Below are 23037 nucleotides of genomic sequence, written 5' to 3' on the forward strand. Positions count from 1 at the left end.
TGGTCATCACTCCTCCAGGATGTTTTTTCCAAAGTTTCCTTCTTGAGAGCTAGATAAGGGAAAGAATTATGTTTTTGTTTTTGTTTTTTTTTAATGTGTCTCAAATGTAGAAGGACAAGACTAACCTACATAGGCTTGACAATTAGCTGTTATAATAGGATTTGCTTTCCTATAGTATTTGAAAAAAATAACAGCCTTAAGATATAATTTACATAGCACAAAATTCACCCTTTTAAAGAGTACAATTCTGTGGATTCATATAGTTGTGCAGCTATTACCACTATCTAAGAACTTTTTAATTACCCCCAAAGAGATGTGCAATTATTCCTATAGCCTTTTGTAGACTTTGATGTATCTTCAGTCTTTAAAAAAAAAAGTATTTACCCTTACTTCATATTATTTCATACAATAAATTAGCCAGTATCAACATGACAAAAAATGCTTAACAGATTTATTAAACTAATCTTTCATGAATTTTCAGATTTAATCTTATAAAGCTTCCTTACTTTCTGGTACATTATGTGTTCCATGTTCACCTTGCACCTTCCTGCGCCAGGCAAGGGTAGGCCAACTCTGCTAGGAGCTCTGATTGTTTTTACTGTTATATGATCTCATTTTAGTCTTAATAACCTTGGGAAGTGGATTAAGCAGGACTTAGACTCATCTCACACAAGTTGCCAGTTAGTGGAGGAAGCAAAGGGGACGTTCAGAACATGTGCCTTGGGCAGGTATGAATGAAGAGCCTCTTTCTTCACCTAGAGCAGGAGTTTGGTCACTACTAAAATTACCCCTCTTTTGGCCTGAGGCAAGTGTAGAGCTTGAATCTGGAGGTCATCCAGGTCAGCTGTGTCTCCCTCACAGCCCTGTGGTAAATGAGGTACAAGGGCCAGGAGCTGCTGTGGAAGGAAGCACACAAGCAAGTGGTAGTACGTACAGGACCAACAGTTACTGCCACTCCTGTGAACCCCTTGCTTGGGGCTGGTAGTAGGTTGTGAAAAGAGCCATAAGAGAAACAGGAGAGATGTAGGGAGCTGATGGTAATTGAGACATTAGTCAAGGAAAGCTAGAGGAAGTGCCATTTATGTTCGAAACTGAAAGTGAGGAATCAACTTTGAGAGGGGCTGGGGAAGAACTTTCCAGATATATGGAACAGGAAAAAGCTGTCCAAAAGCTGGAGGGAAGTGTGGTGTCTTGAGATGAAGTTGGAGGGACAGAAAGTGGCCAAGTCTTGAATGTCTCTTAGGTTGTGGTAAAAACTGGTTAAGTGGTCTTCCCTGGTGGCGCAGTGGTTGAGAATCTGCCTGCCAATGCAGGGGACACGGGTTCGAGCCCTGGTCTGGGAAGATCCCACATGCCATGGAGCAACTAGGCCCGTAAGCCACAACTACTGAGCCTGCACGTCTGGAGCCTGTGCTCTGCAACAAGAGAGGCCGCGATAGTGAGAGGGCTGCGCATCGCGATGAAGAGTGGCCCCCGCTTGCCGCAACTAGAGAAAGCCCTCACACAGAAACGAAGACCCAACACGGCCAAAAATAAATAAAAAATAAATAATAAATAAATTTAAATAAATAAATAAATAAACTGGTTAAGTGTAATGGAAAGCCATTGAAGGGTTTTAAGCAGCCTCACTGCATGATCTAACCCACATTAAAAACAAACTACTGGCTTTGATACAGAAAATAGATTATCCTTTAGATTCTGAAAAGGATTCAAATGCAAGTGATGACAAAAGATGACAGAGGAGGTTGTGTCCCCTTCTGTGAGTTATAAATAAATCCTTGGCATAAATTAAAATCACCCTTAGAAAACTAGACATGGCCTTTCCTTTTCATTACTACCCTCTTCTCTCAAGAGAAATTCGAACTATTTCACCACTCAGTCCTTAAGTTATAGAACTTAGTCATAATTTTTAAAATTCCTGCAAATAAATGCTCGGACAAGGGCATGTAAGTGCACTGAAAAGTTTGTTTCTGAAACTCAGGCTGATCATTCCTAAGTCTGCTCTTTCCTTAAATTCCTTTTCGTCCTTGGCGCCCAGGTCCCTTCAGCATGCCCTCTCATAGACAGGTAAGTTAGGTCGGTTCAGGCCTTGAGCTCTGCCACATATGTCCCAAGATAGCTGCCCATCTTCAATCTCGCCTCCACTAGCTACTATCAATTCAGATTTAGAAGCACTGTCCTCAGGATGCTGGTTTTAGCTGATCCGCTGGAGATTATGGGGCGCTCCCAGGAGAGTTCTTTCCCACGACGGCTTTGAGCCTGGCCCCTTGCCCACCACGTGGTAGTCTGGCCTCCAAAAAGCTTCGCCCTAAAATCAGTCCGAAGCCTAGGCCGGCTGAAGGAAATGAAACAACACGCCAACATCCCTCTCTTGCACACTCTTCAAGACCGTCTAGAATTCCACCTACCGGTATTAAGAGAACATAACCACAGGCGGCCATGGAACCCCCCTCAGGCCAGAGGACAAGCCTGAGCCAATGCGCCTGCGCCTGGGCAGGCCGGGGGGCGGAGCTTGCGTGCTGACGGAGGAGAGCCACGCGTGGGAGCGTGCTTGCGTAACGGTTCAGGGAGTAACTGTCGCTGGGTTTCACGCCTCAACGGACTTGGCAGTCTTTTTTTTCCTGGTGTAATTTTAAAAAGCAACGTAACGGCCGTGCGTTGCGCATTCGGGCTGTCTGTAGTGTTGCGCCACGCTAAGCATTTGTGAGTGACTGGGACTGGAGCGAAAATGGTGGCTGGGGGCAGGGAGAACCTTTAAAAACCTGTTGGTTCCCCAATCCTTAATACGGATAGATAGACTGGTCCGTGTTCCACCCCTCGACAGGAATTTTTTTTTTTGACTTCTCCCTACTCCTGGCTCCAAAATTCTGCAGACTCAAGAGGTAGTTCCTTAGATGTTCAGTGTGGTTAGTACATCGGTAGGTATGAGAGTGATTAATTCAGGGACTTTGATTCCACTGAAATTGCATTATCCCTATCAGGTTCTCAAAATGTCAACTGTCAAGGAGCAGCTTATTGAGAATCTAATTGAGGAAGATGAAGTCTCCCAGAGTAAGATCACCATTGTTGGAACTGGTGCTGTAGGCATGGCTTGTGCTATTTGTATCTTATTGAAGGTAAGTGATAAGCCTGTACTGTGGCTGAAAATAAGTAAGCACTTATAGGTCTTGTAGATGATGATGAGTGCAGGTTGCAGGGTTAATCCCTTGGAGCAAATAAGTATCATCTGATTTTTACACAATTTAAGAAACATTTATTTGGAGTTTACCATCTGTTAGGCATTGCCAGACTATTTAAATTTATTCCTAGGAGACACACTGATTATATTATTTTGTTAATAGTATAACATTTTCTGTTAGAGTGATTCAGCACTTTGCCTTCCTTGAAGAGTAATGGGTGAAAATCATATTTCCCAATGGCTTATACTTTAAAAAATTTTTTTAAATTATATAAGCATTACATTCTCATTATAAAATAAAAAGTACCAAATTTGATAAAATAACAATGGAAGTCCTTTAATTTTCCTTTCTATTTCCAGAATATCTTTTCATGTGCTTGTTGGCCATTTGTATAGCTTTGGAGAAATGTATGTTTCAAATCTTTTGCCCATTTTTATTTTTCTTTTTTATTATTGTTTATTTATTTATTTATTTTTGGCTACACTGGGTCTTTGTTGCTGCGTGCGGGCTTTCTCTAGTTGTGGCGAGCGGGGGCTGCTCTTCATTGTGGTGTGTGGGCTTCTCATTGTGGTGCACGGGCTTCTCATTGCGGTGGCTTCTCTTGTTGCAGAGCACGGGCCCTAGGCGTGTGGACTTCAGTAATTACAGCACACGGGCTCAGTAGTTGTGGCTTGCAGGCTCTAGAGCGCTGGCTCAGTAGTTATGGCACACGGGCTTGGTTGCTCCGCAGAATGTGGGATCTTCTTGGACCAGGGATCGAATCCGTGTCCCCTGCATTGGCAGGCAGATTCTGAACCACTGCACCACCAGGGAAGTCCTTTTGCCCATTTTAAAATTGGGTTGTTTTTTGTTTTTGAGTTGTAGGAGTACTTTTTATATTCTAAATGTTAACTGCTTATCAGGTAAATGATTTTCAAATATTTTCACCCACTCCTTGGGTTTCCTTTTCGCTCAGTTGTTGTGTCCTTTGATGCACAGAAGTTTTAAATTTTAATGTAGTTCAATTTATCTGTTTTTACTTTTGCTGCCTGTGCTTTTGGTGTCACATCCAAAAATCATTGCCAAATCCAATGTCATGAAGCGTTCCCTCTCTTTTCTTGTAAGAGTTTTATAGTTTTGGGTCTTACATTTAGGCCTTTGATCCATTTTTAGTTAATTTTGTCTATGGTATAATGTAAACAGTCCAACCTTATTCTTTTTCATGTAAATATCCAGTTATCTCATTTGTTGAAAATGCTGTCCTTTCCCTATTGAATGATCTTGGCACTCTTGTCAAAAAATATCTGACCATATATGTGAGAGGTTTTTTTTCCCCTGGGCTCTCTGTTCTATTCCACTGGTCTGCATGTCTCTTTATGTTAGTACCACACTGTTTTGATTACTGTAGCTTTGTAATAAGTATTGAAATCAGGAAGCTTGAGACCTCCAGCTTTGTTCCTTTTCAAGATTGTTTTGGCTATGCAGAGTCTCTTGAGATTCCATAAGAACTTTAGAATGGATTTTTCTATTTCTTAAAAAAAAATACCATTGGGATTTTGGTAGGGGTTGCATTAGATCTGTAGATTGTTTTGAGCAGTAGTGATATCTTAACAATACTAAATCTTCCAATCCATGAACATGGGATATCTCTTTATTTGTGTCTTCTTTAATTTGTTTCAGCAGTTTTGTAGTTTCCAACTTCAAGTTTTTCACCTCGCTAAATCTTGTAAAGGTATTATTTAATCTTTATAACAACCTTAGGAGGTAGGTACTGTTATCATCTCCATTTATAAATGAAAATACTGAAGCACAGATGTTGAATAGCTTGCTCATGGTCAAATGGCTAGTAGGTGAAAAGGCCAGAATTCAAAACTTGGCAACCTGGACACATATTCTGTACTCTTAAAAGCTTTACTACATTATTTAGACAATCTTTAGAAACCTGCATAGGGAGATGATGAGAAGAAGCAAAGCCAGTTAAGTTCCAGAACCTCAGAAAGGCTCAGGAGTTGGAAGTATCAGTTACCTCACAAGACGGAGCTAAGGGATGGGACTAAAAACAGGAAGATTGGGCTTCCCTGGTGGCACAGTGGTTCAGAATCCGCCTGCCAGTGCAGGGGACATGGGTTTGAGACCTGGTCAGGGAAGATCCCACATGCTGCGGAGCAACTAATCCTGTGCGCCACAACTACTGAGCCTGCGCTCTAGATCCCGTGAGCCACAACTACTGAGCCAGTGAGCCACAACTACTGAAACCTGCGCCTAGAGCCTGTGCTCTGCAACAAGAGAAGCCACCGCAGTGAGAAGCCTGGGCACCACAACGAAGAGTAGCCCCCACTCTCTGCAACTAGAGAAAGCCCGCGCCCAGCAACAAAGACACAATGCAACCAAAAATAAATTTATTAAAAAAAAAAAAAGAAATAGCAGGATTAGTTGAAAGTTTATATGATGAGAGGGAAAACCACCAGGTTCCTTCTGCACCTTAATCAGCAGGCAACCACCTCTCACATCCCAGCAGACAAGGGGAAGGAGTTTATTCTTTGGAGAAGTTTAACTAGACAGGCTCTGCACTCAAGATAATCAAAGACAATAGAGGACAAACATCCTATTGAAAGCAGTAGAATTCATTGAACGTCTACATGTTCGACAGTGAGGCAAGAATCTTCTTACTCCCTCTGGGCTGCTAGATAGCAGACTGTCAGACAAAGATGGAATATAGAAAAGAGATGAAATTAGAGGGTCAGTCAGGAGGTCCAGTAGTTGATTGACATTTCAGTAAGAAATAAGAGAGGGAAGAAGATTATTCAAGAGATAAAAGGACATGAGTTTGTAGATACGGAGAGTTCACTGAGGGCTCAGCACAATGAATCAATAAAAGCCTACTCCAAGGAATATTATCATGAAATTTCAGAAATCAAATTATACGAGAAGGTCAGTTGTTAGAGCCCATTTATTTTCTACTAGAATCCATTGTACCCTGGCAAATTCCCAAATGAAGGAGAGTAGTTCAGGACCTTGTCTTCAAGTCACATTGATGTAAATTGTGGGATAGATGGAAAGTGATGAAAGATATTAAAATATTCATATTCATATAGTCCACTGATGTGAAGGGACATAAGGGCTGTAATGAATACCATGACACCTGCATATTTCATGAAAGGTGGACTTTAAAGGTTTTTTTCAGGACATGTAAAGTTTTTAGGAGTGGATAGCAGTACAACCTACTTCCTTGTCCTGTACAGAGCAAAGTGCCCGTAGCAGTTTTCCTTAGATTAATTTTTTTTTCTATCTCTCTACCTTACTATGGTTACTCAGGACCTCCCTAGAGAAAAGATCCTGGGATACTCTTAACTATTCCTTTAGATTCTGGTAGGCGTAACAATCCCAGGCTCTCTATTTGGAATTGTATTTGAGAAATGACTCACATAGATGTAGTTAATTCTTAAAAAACAAATAAACAAAAACTTTTAGGGATTATTTGAGCTCCATCTTTGACAGTCAAGACAAATGGGGATGGAAGGATTCCCTTGAGAGAATTTTCTGGTAACCTGTTGAGAAGGGAGATAAATCAAGTTGGAAATGTAATTTAAAAGCAGGCTGTGTTGGTTATTAACTTACTCGCACTCAGCTCCAAATTCAACTTTGTATACTCTGCTTTGTGATGCTGGTGCTAGATCTCCGCATAATCATTTTCTCCTTTGCCAGTTGGCATCTTGTTAGGTTCTGCCAATAGGGAACACTAGAGGAAAGTTGGGAGGCAGGAGGAGAACCATGACCTGCTGCTTCCTGTTTGCTTATTGTTCTGTTCACTCTCATACCAGCTGTATCCCTTTGTCCCAAAGGTAGCAGTTGGTTCTAACCTCCACTTTCTTTCGGAACCCCCAGCATTGACCTCATCTTGTCCATTTAGTGGTATGAGCAGTAGGCAGATTTTGCCTCTTCCAGAGTCTGAGCCTAGTTCCATGAAACACCTCCTTTAGACTCTCTGCTTCCTCAGCCTTAGGGGTGGTAGCTTCAAGCTGCAGTTACTATCTCTGGGTTACCATAAATGTTCCCCTTCTGTTCTTTCAGTCCTTCAACATCTGTCTAACCTGTTCCGTATATTAAATTCCTTCTGTTGAAATGCTTAGAGTGGTTTCTGTTTTCCTGTCCAGACCAGACAGATACACAGATGTAAAAATGGATCTGTAAGCATGATCTTATCAGTTAGCTGAAGAGTGATATATGATTCTTTTGGATGAACCTCCTTATCCTTATCCTATTCCTGATGTATGACACTTAATTTAGTAAATTTTAGAATTTACAGTTTTCCAGAAAGGCCAGATGGTACCTGATGTGGGGGGTGGGGTGGGGAACAGTAGTAAATAGGGACTTTGATTCCTTTCCCTTACTGTTCACCTTTGGAATCTGGCCACTGGAATCTGAGGGAATACATTCCTTCTTCTTCGTCTTCTTTTTTTTTTTTTTTTTGCCACATGGCATGCGGGATCTTAGTTAAACCCGTGCCCCCTGCAGCGAAAGCACAGAGTCTTAACCACTGGACCACCAGGGAAGTCCCTGACATTCCTTCTATATAGTTCTATATTCTGTTGCATGTGATGAAAACCCAATAAATTAGAGTATAGTATAGTATATAGAGACTGTATATTGTTCATGTAACTGGAAAAATCTCAGTAGAGCTAGCTTCAGATATTACTGAATTCTGGAATTCAGACATATCAAGACACAGTCTCTGCATATCTTAGTTTATATTTCCTCTGTTGGCTTAATTCTTGGGCAGGGTCTTTGTATATGGTGGTAAAGATGGCTATACAGTTTGTTCTTAGAGTCTTATATCATTAGAGCTTATGATTCCAAAGAAAAACGAGACTTCATTTCTCATCTTCCATTTTCTAACCTCATAGACATTGTGCTCATTTGTTATGCCTGGGCCACATACCCATTTGTGAACTAATTGCTGCAGCCAGAAGGAAGGATGGAATAATTGGTTGGGTCTGGTATATGCTTATCTACCCCTAGGTTGGAGGGCGGACGTTAATTGTAATATACTGAGCCACATGAAATGGTTTCCCACAGGTGGCTATCTTTATATTTTGGCCATAAGCATTCATACTAAAAACAACTTCAACCAAGCCAGAAATTAGGCATAAGGGTTAAATATAATAAAAACCTTTGAAAGGATTTCATAACTTTTTATTCGTTTTATACTGTTACCTGAAGTGGAAGAAAACCAATTCTAAAAAACTTAACAATTACATGAAGGCAAAGCAATTAATAATTTTTGCTACATTCTGTTGTTTACCTTAACTTCTGGTCTCTCTAGGCACATTAAAAGACTTTTCTTGGCCATGCCTTGCAGCTTGCAGTTCCCCGACCAGCGATTGAGGGATTGAACCGGAGCCACAGCAGTGAAAGCTCAGAATCCTAACCACTAGGGCACCAGGGAACTCCCACAAAGACCATTATTTTTATACCACTTTTTCTATTAAAAATGTAACACTCCTTTGATTATAAAATAACCACACAAAATTTTTTCTCTTTCTCCTAAAATTGAAATGGGAACATTTTATTCAGGACTTTCATGCATTTTAGGATATGGCTGATGAGCTTGCCCTTGTTGATGTTGCAGTGGACAAACTGAAGGGAGAAGCAATGGATCTTCAGCATGGCAGTCTTTTCTTTAATACTTCAAAGATTGTCTCTGGAAACGGTTAGTTTTATAAAGTTATTTTCAGAGCTTTAAAAAAAAGTAATGAAGCTTATCAAACTGTTGTCAATAAATATAAAATTAAAAAATAGCACTATTGTAATTAGGACATATAGTTTAGAAGGCTAGTTTTTTGAAAAAAAAAGAACATTCCATTCTAATTGGAGAAAATTTGGTAAATACAAAAAAAGTATAAAGAAAATCTTAAATCTCGTCTGTTAATGGTTTTGTTTATTTCTTTCCGTTTTTCATTTGTTTTTTACACAACTGACATTATATGAATGCTTTTTAAACTTGTCATTCAGTCTTACATATTTTCTCAAGGATATGCAGTCTTGAATAGTTTTGTAATATTACTGATACATTTATCTATATTCTTTAACCTGTTTTATTTATTTATTTATTTATTTTTGGCTGTGTGGGGTTCGTTGCTGTGTATGGGCTTTCTCTAGTTGCAACGAGCGGGGGCTACTCTTCGTTGCAGTGCACGGGCTTCTCATTGCAGTGGCTTCTTTTGTTGTGGAGCACTGGCTCTAGGCTCGCGGGCTTCAGTAGTTTTGGCACGCAGGCTCAGTAGTTGTGGCTTGTGGGCTCTAGAGTGCAGGCTCAGTAGTTGTGGTGCGTGGGCTTAGTTGCTCCATGGCATATGGGATCTTCCCGGACCAGGGCTCGAACCTGTGTCCCCTGCATTGGCAGGCAGATTCTTAACCACTGCGCCACCAGGGAAGTCCCTAACCTGTTTTTTTGATGTGTGTTTTTAGAGGACCAGGTTTCAGGGTATAGTTTGAGGCTATAGAAGAGGAAATGGAGAGCTTAGCCCCATTAACATTAGCATCATGTGTTGGCCAACTAAGAAGCCTTAGAGTATTAGGAAAAATAACTTTTATCATACACTGATGTATGTAGTGTGCTTTTTGGTAATGTGATTCAACAGATGCACTTTCTACTAGAATCCCTCTTATCTAACATGATTGGAACTGAAAGTGGTTACTTAATTTAAAAATGCCTGTTAGAAAGAACCATCATAAAATTTTATATTGACCTAAAACATGTTAATGTACTTAGAACTTTATTTGCTGATTTTCTGATTGTAGGGCAAGGACTTTGAGTATGGCTCAGCTGATTGGAGTTTTGCAGTGTGTTTTTTATAGCACACCAGTAGTAATCATTTCTATTTCTTTAAAGTACTATAATTAATTTAAAGATACTCATGAAGCAGTCTAATCACAAGATTCTATTAAATTTTTATGGTTTTTCTCCATTTTTATTTCTCTCATACCTAAAAGGAAGATTTTTAAACAACTTTCTTTTAATATGTCTTTCTAAGGCATTCAACTTAATTTTCATAGTAACAATCATTAAAAAAATTAATTATGAAATACTTCAGATATAAAAAGTTTTAAGTATAACAAACATCAGTGTATCCAACACCCAGCAAAAGAAATAAAACATTACCATTCACTTGATACATTCTGTGTGTTACATCTATTCATATCTCAATCCTGAATGTAGTATTTACCTTTGCTATGTATTACTTTCACCCTCATATTTTAGTGATTTACATCATATTATATAATTAATAGATATATCTGGCATAAATATATTTGGGTATAAGCGTGACAGATTCTTGATATGCAGCAACTCATGAGCAGAAGTATACAGATGTACTAGACAGAAGTCTGCTAGTTGAGAGTGTTCAGTGTGCCTTGGGTATCAGTATGTTTTACATCAGTTAATCTGTTGAGTTTATTGAGTGGAGTCAAGTTAAAAGAGCTACTCCTGTATTAAAATACTTTAAAAAATCATTCAGGGGCTTCCCTGGTGGCGCAGTGGTTGAGAATCTGCCTGCCAGTGCAGGGGACATGGGTTTGAGCCCTGGTCTGGGAAGATCCCACATGCCGCGGAGCAACTGGGCCCCTGAGCCACAACTACTGAGCCTGCGCGTCTGGAGCCTGTGCTCCCCAACAAGAGAGGCCGCGAGAGTGAGAGGCCCGCGCACCGCGATGAAGAGTGGCCCCCGCTTGCCGCAACTAGAGAAAGCCCTCGCACAGAAACGAAGACGCAGCACAGTCAAAAATAAATAAATTAATTAATTAATTTAAAAAATATTTTAAAATATTCAGTTAAAAAAAAAAATCATTCAGCCTTTAATTTCTAGTCATATGGCAGGATAAGTACCTAAATCAATCCTTTTAGTAAAGGGGAAGAAGTAAAATTATAAAAACATACTTTTTGATTTTACAAAAAAATCAAAAAGAAGATAAACAAATATAAGAAGAGGGACAACATATAGAACTAAATAAGAGTTTAGCAAGGATGCCAGCCACAAAATTATTAACTATTAATAATATTAACTATTAATAATTATTTACTATTAATAATATTAACTATTATTATTAAAAATCTATTCAAAAACAAGCAAAAAATTTTTAAGGTATTATTTATGTTATCAGATATAGGAAGTACCTAGGAATAAATCTAACAAGACATGTATAAGAGCTTTTATGCAGAAAATAATACAGCCTCATTGAAAGATGTTAAATATCTAAATAAATGAAGAGATGTGCCTTGTTCATAAAAGTCTCAATATTGTAAGATGTCTGTTCTTCCCATATTGATTATAGATTATATGCAATCACAGTCAAAACCCAAGTTTTATTGTTGTTGTTGTTATTTTCGTACATATTAAACTAAACCTAAAATTCATTCAGAAATTCAAGGTCCAAGAATAGACGAGACACTTTTCTAAAACATTGTTAAAAACACTTATTTTGATACAGTCTATCGTAAATAAGTAAGTAGAGGTTCCCCTCTGCCACAGATGCAGCTGTGCAGTGAGAACCCTGTGCCATCCAACTGGTAAATGTCTGAAAGATGTTCCATCTCACCTCCCAGGCAGAGTGCACACCTTCCATGTTCTTCCTGTCCATTGATCGCTTCCAAATCCAGATGACCAAATAGTCCTTTATCCCCAAAGCAGGTTCAAAACAGTAGGTTCAGGCATTCTTCTCAAATCCCAGGTAAATCTTGAAAGGAACAGAGCTCCAGTGGATGGCAAAGTGCTCACCCTTGAAGAGCTGCTGCAGCCTCTTTGCTCAGCTTCACCATGGCAACAGCCTGGGCTGCACAGTCAAGAATACTCTTGAAAAAGAACAAGGTGGTGAGAACTTGCTTTACCAGATATCAAGACTTATTACAAAGCTACGCTAATTAAGTGCAGAGACAAACAAAAGATTGCTATATAACACTGATCATATTGTAGATCAATGGGAAATTTGCAGACTTATAAATTCTTTTTCTTATGGCAATAGTTGTTTTTATGGAAAGAAATAAAATTGAACCCTTTCCTTTTTTTAAACAAAAAAATATTTATTTATTTATTTATTTATTTATTTGGCTGCACTGGATCTTTGTTGCGGCATGCAGGATCTTTAGTTGTGGCATGTGGGATCTAGTGCCCTGACCAGAGTTCGAACCTAGGCCCCCTGCATTGGGAGCGCAGAGTCTTAGCCACTGGACCACCAGGGAAGTCCCCTGAACTGTTTCTTGATAACACACACAATTCCAAATTGGTTAAAGACCAAAAATATGAAAGGCAAAACTTCAAAGCTTCTGTTTAGAAGATAACATAGAATATCTTTTTGACCTCAGGATAGGGAAGAATTTATTAAACACAAGGACACAAAAAGCATGAACAGTAAAGGAAGGAGTATAAAGTTTAGTGTTTATGTTCTTTAAAAGGCACTGTAAAAGAGTGAAGAGACAAATCGTAAACTGAGAGAAAATATTTGCAACATAAACAACTGGCAAAGGAATAGTGTTCAGACTAAAAGTACTTGTGTAATAAATAAGATAAATATACATAGCCCAATAGAAAAATAGGAAAAGACTTGAACATTTCACAAAAGAAGAAACTTGAATTGCCTATAAATATAGGAAAAGACAATCTCATTAGTAACCAAGAAAATAAAAAGTATATCAATATACCATTACACACCTAATAGATTGGCAAAAGTGTGATAATATTAAGTGTTTGTCAGGATGTGGAACAATAGGTTTTCTCATGCATGACATGTAGAAGTGTATTATAGTAAAACTACTTTTTTTTTTTAAGTTTGTCATTACCTGGTGAAGTTGAACATGAACATATCCCAAACCTAGAAATTGCACTCCTAGGTATATTCCCAAGAGAAATTTGTGTACATGTGCACTAAGATACATGTACAAGGATGTATAGTGTTGTCATTTGTAACAGCCCCAAACTGGAAATAATTCATTGTATAACAATACTAAGTTGATCAATTTTGCACTGTAATATTACACAGCAATGAAAGTGAATGAACTACAGGGACACACATTAACATGGATAAATGTCAGATACATAATATTTATCTAAAGTAATACATACCTTATGATTCAAAACAGATAAAACTTAATATGTTATTTAAATATGAATAGGTAGTAAACCTTTTTAAGGGTTTAAGATAATATGAGACCAGAATCTGTTATTATGGATCTAATGATCAAGTTACGGGTATAAATACAACATAACCACAGGAAGATAACATAAAGCACTATAAATAAGGACTATCTGAGAATTACAGGCAGTAAGTGCTATAAAAATTCAGTGAAGTCAGAGTAGTATTTATGAATGATATAATTAGGGGATGCCTGGCAGAGGAATTGGTATTTGAAGAAGCCTTTGCTCCAGACCACTATGGTTTGCTGTCTCTGGGAAGATTGAGTTATATTTAGAAAGGAAAATAAATAACAGGTAAGGAGATGATGGCATTAACAGAATCAGGGTACCTGGAAAATCTGAAATAAAAATAAAACACAAAGCTAGTAAGTTAACTTGCGGGCAGATTGTGAAAAGACTTGATATTTTACTCTGGTATACACTTTAATTGAATTTGTTGGACATAATATTTCAAATAGTTGATCTGAGCTGTGGTGAGATTGATTATGGAGAAGTTGCAAGGTTTTTTGCCAGTTTATTCTCTAAAAGTCGAGGGGGGAGGAGGGAGAAAACGAGGGGCTGGGATAGAGAGTTGCAGAGAGAGACACAGAGGTTGAGAGATTACTTCGGATTTCTGTTGTTAGATAAGACTTTATGGAAGATGATGTCAAGCAAGGTCTTTGAGCAAGAGTGAGTAGACTATGTGTGCAGAGAGAGAAGAGAACTTCCTCCTGTAGATCTTTTATTTGATACAAGGGAAAGATAATCTCTTAGATTAATGTGAAACTTGCCAGCCTAAGAAATGAAATTCTCTAAGTTTGTCTTTCTAATTAAAATCTTTACTGGGGCAGGAAAACCATTCACATGTTTATGGTTTATAAATTGGATTAGAAAGATATAAGAATGATCATAGAGATGCAATAGTATGTTTAAAATCAAGCAAATTTCCTTTTCAAAAGAGCATAAAAATAAGTTTTTTAAAAATGGAGATGGCATATAGAGATTTTAGCTAATTTAGTTTTTGACATCCAAATAGACAATAACTTCTAAGTATATGATAGTTTTTAAAAAGTCCAGTGTGGGATAGTGAGCATTGTAACATATTGTCGTTTTTTTTTAAATTTATTTATTTTTAAAAATTTTTGGCTGCGTTGGGTCTTCATTGCTGTGTGCGGGCTTTCTCTAGTTGCAGTGAGTGGGGGCTACTCTTTGTTGCGGTGCGTGGGCTTCTCATTGCGGTGGTTTCTCTTGTTGCAGAGCACAGGCTCTAGGTGCACAGGCCTCGGTAGTTGGGGCTCACGGGTTCTAGAGCGCAGGCTCAGTAGTAGTTGTGGCGCACGGGCTTAGTTGTTCCGCAGCATGTGGGATCTTCCTGCACCAGGGCTCGAACCCGTGTCCCCTGCATTGGCAGGCGGATTCTCAACCACTGCGCCACCAGGAAAGCCCCTGTCATTGGGTTTAATAGGTGAAACATTTTACAACTGGTCATCAGATTTAGAAGGTAATTAATTTTCTTGTGTGAATCAAGAACTTGTTTATGATCTCAAATACATAAACAAGTTATAATAATAATTTTAAGTAAATACATTCTCACTCTTCGAATCATGAAACACACATAAATTCTCAGAGTTCTAAGCTTCTGATTCATATGGTATTTCTAAAAATCCAGAGAGCTGACTTGCAGTGCCTCAGGCCTTAATAACAAATGAGAATGTGGGCTAAAAGCCGTGGTAGGTTCTGTTATTTTTTTTTAAAAAGCCATGTGAACATTGGTAAATCATAGTGACAAAATTTCCTTCAGATTATACAAGATAACATTACTATATGGAAAATCTGTTCATCTGCAAATGCCAGACACGAAGGTAGTACTTTAATACCATCATCATACAATAGACTTTTAAAGAATTAAGGCACAGTGATTATGGCAGTCTTGATCCAAATAGTTTCTTTTGTTTCCTTCTTTAGATTACAGTGTATCTGCAAACTCCAAATTAGTTATTGTCACAGCAGGTGCACGGCAGCAGGAAGGAGAAAGTCGCCTTGACCTGGTCCAACGTAATGTGAATATCATGAAATCAATCATTCCTGCCATAGTCCAAAATAGTCCTGACTGTAAGATGCTTATTGTTTCAAATCCAGGTAAGTCTCTTCTACTCCGTTGAACTGCATAAGGATGATATTTCCATACCATTCCTTTTTTTTTCTTTTTAAAACAATGTCATTTAGGTAAATTTATGACAGTAAACCGCACCCATCCAAAATATACAATACTTTGTTTTTTTCCAGCTTTACTGATATATAATTGACATATGACATGTAAGTTTAATGCATATAAAGTGGTTATTTGTGGTGGGAACACCACAAAAAAAAGGAGGGAGAAGATTCACTAAGAGAAGATTTACTCTCTTAGCAACTTTCAAGTATATATATAAAATATAATAGTGTTAAATATAGCCAACATTAGATCCTCAGAACTTATTCATCTTACATCTGGAAGTTTATATCCTTTGACCAACATCTCCCCATTCTCCTTTCCCCTAGCCTCTGGCAACCACCATTCTATTCTCTCTTTCTATGAGTCTGGCTTTTTTAGTTTTCACATATGTGACATCATACAGTATTTTTTTTCTCTGTCAGAATTATTTCACTTAGCATAATGCCTTCAAGGTCCATCTATGTCACAAATGGCAAAATTTCCTTCTTTTTTGTAGCTGAATATTCCATTATCTATATACCACATCTTCTTTAGACATTCATTTGTAGATGGACATTGAGGTTGTTTTCATATCTTGGCTATTGTGAATAATGCTGAAGTGAATATGGGAGTGCTGGTATCTCTTTGAGATACTGATTTCATTTCCTGTGGATATATGCCCAAAAGTGGGATTGCTAGGTCATATGGTAGTTCTATTTTTAATTTTTTTGAGGAACCTCCATACTGTTTTCCATAGTGGCTGTACCAATTTACATTCCCACAGGCAGTGCACAAGTGTTCCCTTTTCTTCACATCCTCGCCAACATGTGTCCTCTTGGTGATACCATTCTAACAGGTGTCAGGTGATATCTCACTGTGGTTTTCATTTGTATTTCCCAGATGATTAGTGATGTTGAGCATCTTTTCATGCACCTGTTAACCATTTTTATGTTTTCTTTGGAAAAATGTCTATTTGGTTCCTCTGCCCATTTTTAAATCAGAATTTTTGGTATTGAGTTGTATGAGTTCCTTAGATGTTTTGAATATTAACCCCTTATAAGATACATGGTTTGCAAATATTTCCTCCCATTCTATAGGTTGCCTTTTCATTTTCTTGACTGTTTCTTCTTCTGTGCAGAAGCTTTTTTGCTTGATGTAGTCCCAGTTATTTATTTTGCTTTTGTTGCTTGTGCTTTTGGTGTCATATCCAAAAATATAATTGCCAAGACCAATGTCAAGGAGTTTTTCCCCTACATTTTCTTCTAGGAGTTTTACACTTTCAGGCTTCTGTTTAAAGCTTTAATCCATTTTGAGTTAATTTTTGTGAGCAGCATAAGATAGGGGTCGAATTTCATTCCTCTGCATGTGATTATTGTTTCCCAACACCATTCATTGTAAAGACTGTATTTTTCCACTGAGTATTCTTGGCTCCCTTGTCAAATATCCGTTGACAGTATCTGCAAGGGCTTATTTCTGGGCTCTCGATTCTGTTCCATTGGTCTATATGTCTGTTTTTATGCCAGTACTATACTGCTTTGATTACTATGGCTTTGTAATACAGTTTGAAATCAGGAAGTGTGATGCCTCTACCTTTTTTCTTCTTTCTCAGGATTGCTTTGGCTATTTGGGGTCTTTTGTGGTCCCATATGAATAATAGGATTGTTTTTTCTATTTCTGTGAAAAATGCCGTTGGTATTTTAGATTGCATTGAATCTATGGAACGCTTTGGATAGTATGAACATTTTGACAATATTAATACTTCCAATCCATGAACATGGGATGTTTTTCCATTTATTTGTGTCTGCTTCATTTTTTTGCATCAAACTCTTGTAGTTTTGAATGTGCAGATATTTAATCTCTTTGATTAAATTTATTCCTAAGTATCTATTGTTTTTGATATTATTGTGAATGAGATTGTTTTCTTTATTTATTTTTCAGGTAATTTGTTGTTAGTGTATAGAAACACAACTGATTTCTGTATTTCGTATCCTGAAACTTTACTAAATGTACTGACTAGTTCTATTAGTTTTTGGTGGGGTCTTTAGGATTTTCTATAAATAAGGTCATATCATGTGTAAACAGAGACAGTTTTACTTCTTTTATTCTAATTTGGATACCTTTTCATTTTGGTTCCTGCCTTATTGCTCTGGCTAGGACTTTTCAGTACTATGTTGAATAGGAGTGGTGAGAGTGGGCACGCTTGGCTTGTTGCTGATCTTAGAGGAACAGCTTTCAGGATTTCACCTTTGAGTATGATGTTAGTTGTGGGCTTGTTATATATGGCTTTTATTATGTTTAGGTACATTCCTTCTCTACCCACTTTGTTGATATGATATTGACATGAACAGATATTGAATTTTGGTAATTGCTTTTTCTGCATCTATTGCGATGATAATATAATTTTTATTTTTATTCTGTTAATGTGGTATATCACATTTGTTGATTTGCATATGTTAAACCATCCTTACATCCCAGGGATAAATCCCACTTGATCATGATTTATGATCCTTTTAATATATTGTTGAATTTGGTTTGCTAATATTTTTCTTTTTTCTTTTTTTTTAAATTAATTAATTAATTTATTTATTTTTGGCTGTGTTGGGTCCTCGCCTCTGTGCGAGGGCTTTCCCCAGCTGTGGCAAGCGGGGGCCACTCCGCATCGCGGTGCGCGGGCCTCTCACCATCGCGGCCCCTCCCGCTGTGGAGCACGGGCTCCAGACGCGCAGGCCCAGCTTCCCTGGTGGCGCAGTGGTTGAGAGTCTGCCTGCCAATGCAGGAGACACGGGTTCGAGCCCTGGTCTGGGAAGATCCCACATGCCACGGAGCAAATGGGCCCGTGAGCCACAATTGCTGAGCCTGCGCGTCTGGAGCCTGTGCTCCACAACAAGAGAGGCCGCGATGGTGAGAGGCCCGCGCATAGCGATGAAGAGTGGCCCCCGCTTGCCACAACTGGAGAAAGCCCTCGCACAGAAACGAAGATCCAACACAGCCATTAATAAAAAAAAAAAAAAAAAATTTGCTAAATTATTTTGGACCTGTCATATTATCTATCCTGGAGAATGTTCCACGTGCACTTGAGAAGAATGTATATTCTGCTGCTGTTGGACAGAATGTTCTGTACGTCTGTTAGGTCCATTTGGGCTAAAGTATAGTTCAAGTCCAACATTTCCTTATTGATTTTCTGTCTGGATGATCTATCCACTGTTGAAAGTAGTGGTATTGAAGTCCCCTGCTATTATTTTATTGTCTATTAGTATTTGCTTAATATATTTAACTGCTCTGATGTTGGGTGCATGTCCTGATAATGATACAAAGATCTGATTTGTTTCTTTAACAGTTGTTGGCTTAAAGTCTGTTTTGTCTGATACAAGTATAGCTACCTCTGCTCTCTTTTGGTTTCCACCTGCAGGGGATATCCTTATTTTCATCCCTTCACTTTGAGCCTGTGTATGTCATTAAAGCTAAAGTGGGTCTCTTGTAAGCAGCATATAGTTGGGTAGTGTTTCCTTCATCCATCCAGCCACTCTGCCTTTTGACTGGAGAATTCAATCCACTTACATTTAGAGTAATTATTGGTAGTTACTGACTATAGGTAAAGACTTACTAATGACATTTTATTAACTGTTTTATGGCTATTTTGTTGTTCCCTTGTTCTTTTCTTCCTCTCTTGCTGCCTTCCTGTGTGAATTGATGACTTTCTTTAGTGGTATGCTTTGATTACCTTCTTTTTATCTTTTGTGTGTATGCTTTTCACTTTGTAGTTACCATAAGGCATACATAAAACATCTAATAGACATAACCATCTATTTTATGCTGATTTTTTTTTTTTTGGCTGAGATCATTACACATTTAATATAGTCCCCCCAAAGAATGACAGAATGTGTAAAATGAAATGAAGGTCCCTTAGAGTTTGGAATTCTTCTGGTGCACAATCCTGTCTTCTTTGTTCAAGAAGTTTGTAGTCATTTTCAGGATCCACTCCAGGAGCCAAAATTCTTAATTTAGGTATCAGGCAAACCATTCAGGGCAAAAAATACACGAAGAAAAACAACACCACGTCTAAGAGGATGAAGAGCCAGAGATCCAACCAGTAGGAATGTTTTGGTAACCGGTCTGCCCCGGACTGAGGCCGCACTTCGTGGTTTTGCTGTGGCCTCTCGGCTTCACCCAAGCCTCGCCGCTCCCGGGGACCATCCCGACCATCTTCGGCCGCCGAGCCTACCTCCATCTTGCAGCAGTCGCCGCGCCACAACCTGAGTAGCCGGAAATCCTCAGCTCCCGCTCTTCCGCGCTCACCTCGCCGGAAAAGGGGACTCAGTCCGACACCCCCCCCCCCACACATGCTCTGTTCCCCGCCCCCTTTTATGTTTTTGATGTCACAGTTTACCTCCTTTTATATTGTATATTCATTAACAAATTATTTTTATTACTTTTGTCCTTTGACTTTTTTATTACAGTTAAGTGGCTAATATTCTACAATATTACAGCAATAGAATATTCTGAATTTGACTATATGTTTACCTTTACCCAGTGTGTTGTGTATTTTCTTGTTACTAATTAGCATCCTTCATTAACTATAATAATTTTATAATTATAATTATAATAATTAGCTTGAGGAATTCCTTTCATTATTCTTTGTAAGGCAGATCTAGTGGTGATAAACTCCCTCAGTTTTTGTTTGTCTGAGAAAGGTGTTATCTTTTCTAACCTTTCTGAACAACGATTTTGCTGAGTAGAGTTTTCTTGGTTGGCAGTTTTTTGTTTAAGTGCTTTGAATATATCATCCCACTCTCCTGGTCTGAAAGATTTCTCTGAGAAATCCACTGAAGCTTTATGGGGGTTCTCTTGTAAGTTATAAGCTTCTTTTCTCTTGCTGATTTTAAGAATCTCTCTTTGTCTTTGATTTTCAACAGTTTTATTGTAATGTCTCTTTTTTAAAATTAATTAAATTATTTTTTTTTGGCTGTGTTGCGTCTTCGTTGCTGTGTGTGGGCTTTCTCTAGTTGCGGCGAGCAGGGGCTACTCTTTGTTGTGGTGCGCGGGCTTCTCATTGCAGTGGCTTCTCTTGTTGCAGAGCATGGGCTCTAGGTGGGCGGGCTTCAGTAGTTGTGGCACACAGGCTCAGTAGTTGTGGCTCATGGGCTCTAGAGTGCAGGCTCAGTAGTTGTGGCGCACGGGCTTAGTTGCTCCATGGCATGTGGGATCTTCCCAGACCAGGGCTCGAACCCATGTCCCCTGCATTGGCAGGCGGATTCTTAGCCACTGTGCCACCAGGGAAGTCCTGTAATGTCTCTTGAAGATGTCTTTCAGTTGAATTTGTTTGCTGACCTATGAGCTTCATGAACTTGGATACCCACATTTCTCCCCAGATTTTGGAAGTTCTCAATCATTATTTATTTAAATAAACTTTCTATTCCTTCTTCCTCTCTTCTCCTGGGTCTCCAATAATTTGCAGATTTTTTTCTTTTGGTGGAATTTCATAAATCACATAAGCTGTCCTCACTCTTTTGTTTTCCTCTGACTAGATAATTTCAAATGCCCTGTCTTCTAAGTCACAGATTCTTTCTTCCACTGATCCATTCTGCTGTTGATGCTCTCTATTGCAGTTTTCATTTCTTCGGCTCTAGAATTTGTTTAGTTCTTTTTTATGATTTCTCTTTGTTAAGTTTCTCATTTTGTTCATGAATTGTGTTCCTGATTTCATTGTATTGTCTTCCTCTGTTTTCCTGTAGCTCATTTAGCTTCCTTAAAACAGCTATTTTGAATTCTTTATTGAATATATCATAGATCTCCATGTCTTTGGAGTTGATTACTAGAAGATTATTGTGATCTTTTGGTAGTGTTATGTTTCCTTGATTTCTCACATTGCTTGAAGTTTTGTGTTGCTGTCTTTGCATTTGAAGTAGCAGTCATCTCTATTTTTTACCCAATGATTTCAGGAGAGAAATACCTTCTGCCAGCCCTACTAGGGATTCTGAGGCTTTCTCAGACCTTTTATGTGTATGCCTACTCCATGCTTCTTACTCCCTGTGTGGCAGAATTCTTAAGCCTGTATGCCTTCTCTTGTTCAGTTCTCTCAGTTCAGTAGGCCAGGTGTTGACAGCCTCCCAAGGAGGCTTTCCCAAGGACATTGCTTTCCCAAGGACATAGATAAAGGTGAAGTTTGTGGTCTGTTCCTGACCCACAGATTTGGGCTGTGCTCACTAGCCATGTGCCAAAACTTGCTCTTGCTACCACTGGGAGCACACACAGGAAGCCAGCCACAGGTTGGGGATGTGTGTGGGTGAGGTGTGTGGAGAGCTAGGAGTGCCTGTGGGTTAGTTGGGGAGAATCCATGGACAAAGCATCCCCAGTGGTTCATGAGCTGATCTTCTTGATGGAGTCTACAGTGCAGTTAGTAAGATCCATGTCGCATTAATGGTCTCTGAGGGTCCTACTTGCCACTCTCCCAGCCTCTTCCAGTCTCCCAGTCATGCAGCTCAAGATGCAGTACTCAAGATGGGGTGAGAGAGAAATGGGTCTCTTTGCCAGTGATCCACACAGCTAGGGAAGCTGGATGCTCACTTACATGCTCTCACTTCCCCCTGTGGAAGAAATCATGGGCTAAGAAGGTCTCTCTTGGCCCTGAGCTTTGCCATCTGGGGGAAGGAGTGTTGCAGGTTAAGGTAAACTGTTCCTTTTACTATGCATCCAAATTCATATATACCTTTTTGCTCCAGTGGTGTCCTAGAACTTCTCTGTTGGAAACCTGGGCTTCCACAAAGGCTATCTTGTCTGTGGTTGATTATCTAAGACATTGTTCTTCAGGGGCTACTGGACTGCAGCTGAAAGGGGCTGGAGACATATGGGCCATTTGTAGGATCCACAGCCAGGACTGAGGTCTGTATACCTATTACATGACGCATGGTTAGGCCAGTCTCCTCCGGGGTCCCTTGGTGTATGGTGCTAGATTCCATAGCTTCCATAAAGGTACTTTTGTCCATAGGTGAATGCCAAATTGTTGTTGTTGAGGGGGGGATATGAGTGAGGTATGTCTTATTGGGCCATTTTGCTGCCATCATTCCACAATGAGTTTTGATAGATGTAATCACCCATGAAACCACTACCATAATCAAGATAAGAACATCTCCATTATCTCTTAAAGTTTTCTTGTGCTCCTTTGCAGTCCATCCCTTGTTCCACCTCTGGCCCCCTTTTCTGGAATTTCAAATGAGTGGAATCATACTGAATCTTTTCTGTCTGGCTTCTCTTACCAGCATGATTTTTTCAGAATTCATCCATATTGTTGGGAGTATCAGTGATTTGTTCCTTTTTATGGATGAAGAGTGATTATTCTTTTGTTTATGCATTTTAAATACTTTTTTGCTTATCCATTCACCAGTTGCATATATTTAGGTTATTTCTAGCTTTTGACTATTATGAATAAAGCTGCTGTAAACATTTTTGAACAAGTGTTTGCATGGATATAATCATTATTTCTTCGAGTAAATACCTGGGAGCAAAATAGATGGGTTATATG

The 23037-nt window shown here is 38.9% G+C and overlaps 2 protein-coding genes across 3 annotated transcripts in view; one reads left to right on the forward strand and one right to left on the reverse strand.

Moving 5' to 3' along the window:
* The first annotated feature begins 2990 nt into the window (after positions 1-2990).
* The window catches only part of LOC137771269 (L-lactate dehydrogenase C chain), a 47143-nt gene continuing 27096 nt past the window's right edge, over positions 2991-23037 (forward strand). Inside the window, exons 1-3 of one of the 2 annotated variants that reach the window (XM_068554439.1) lie at positions 2991-3116; positions 8751-8868; positions 15290-15463. In XM_068554439.1, coding sequence (XP_068410540.1) covers positions 2991-3116; positions 8751-8868; positions 15290-15463 — 418 coding nt within the window. The remainder of the gene's footprint in view (positions 3117-8750; positions 8869-15289; positions 15464-23037) is intronic. The other variant, XM_068554440.1, reaches the window with a different exon arrangement.
* Positions 19383-19809, reverse strand: LOC137772390 (uncharacterized protein C4orf3-like). Its single transcript, XM_068556279.1, has one exon. The coding sequence runs from the start codon at positions 19744-19746 to the stop codon at positions 19540-19542; it is 207 nt and encodes a 68-aa protein (XP_068412380.1). The 5' UTR covers positions 19747-19809; the 3' UTR covers positions 19383-19539.

The sequence above is a fragment of the Eschrichtius robustus genome, chromosome 11, assembly GCF_028021215.1.
Source record: "Eschrichtius robustus isolate mEscRob2 chromosome 11, mEscRob2.pri, whole genome shotgun sequence".
NCBI lineage: Eukaryota > Metazoa > Chordata > Mammalia > Artiodactyla > Eschrichtiidae > Eschrichtius > Eschrichtius robustus.

Excerpts from the sequence above, each read along its gene's own strand:
- LOC137772390 (XM_068556279.1), bottom strand. The coding sequence starts at position 19,746 with ATGGAGGTAGGCTCGGCGGCCGAAGATGGTCGGGATGGTCCCCGGGAG.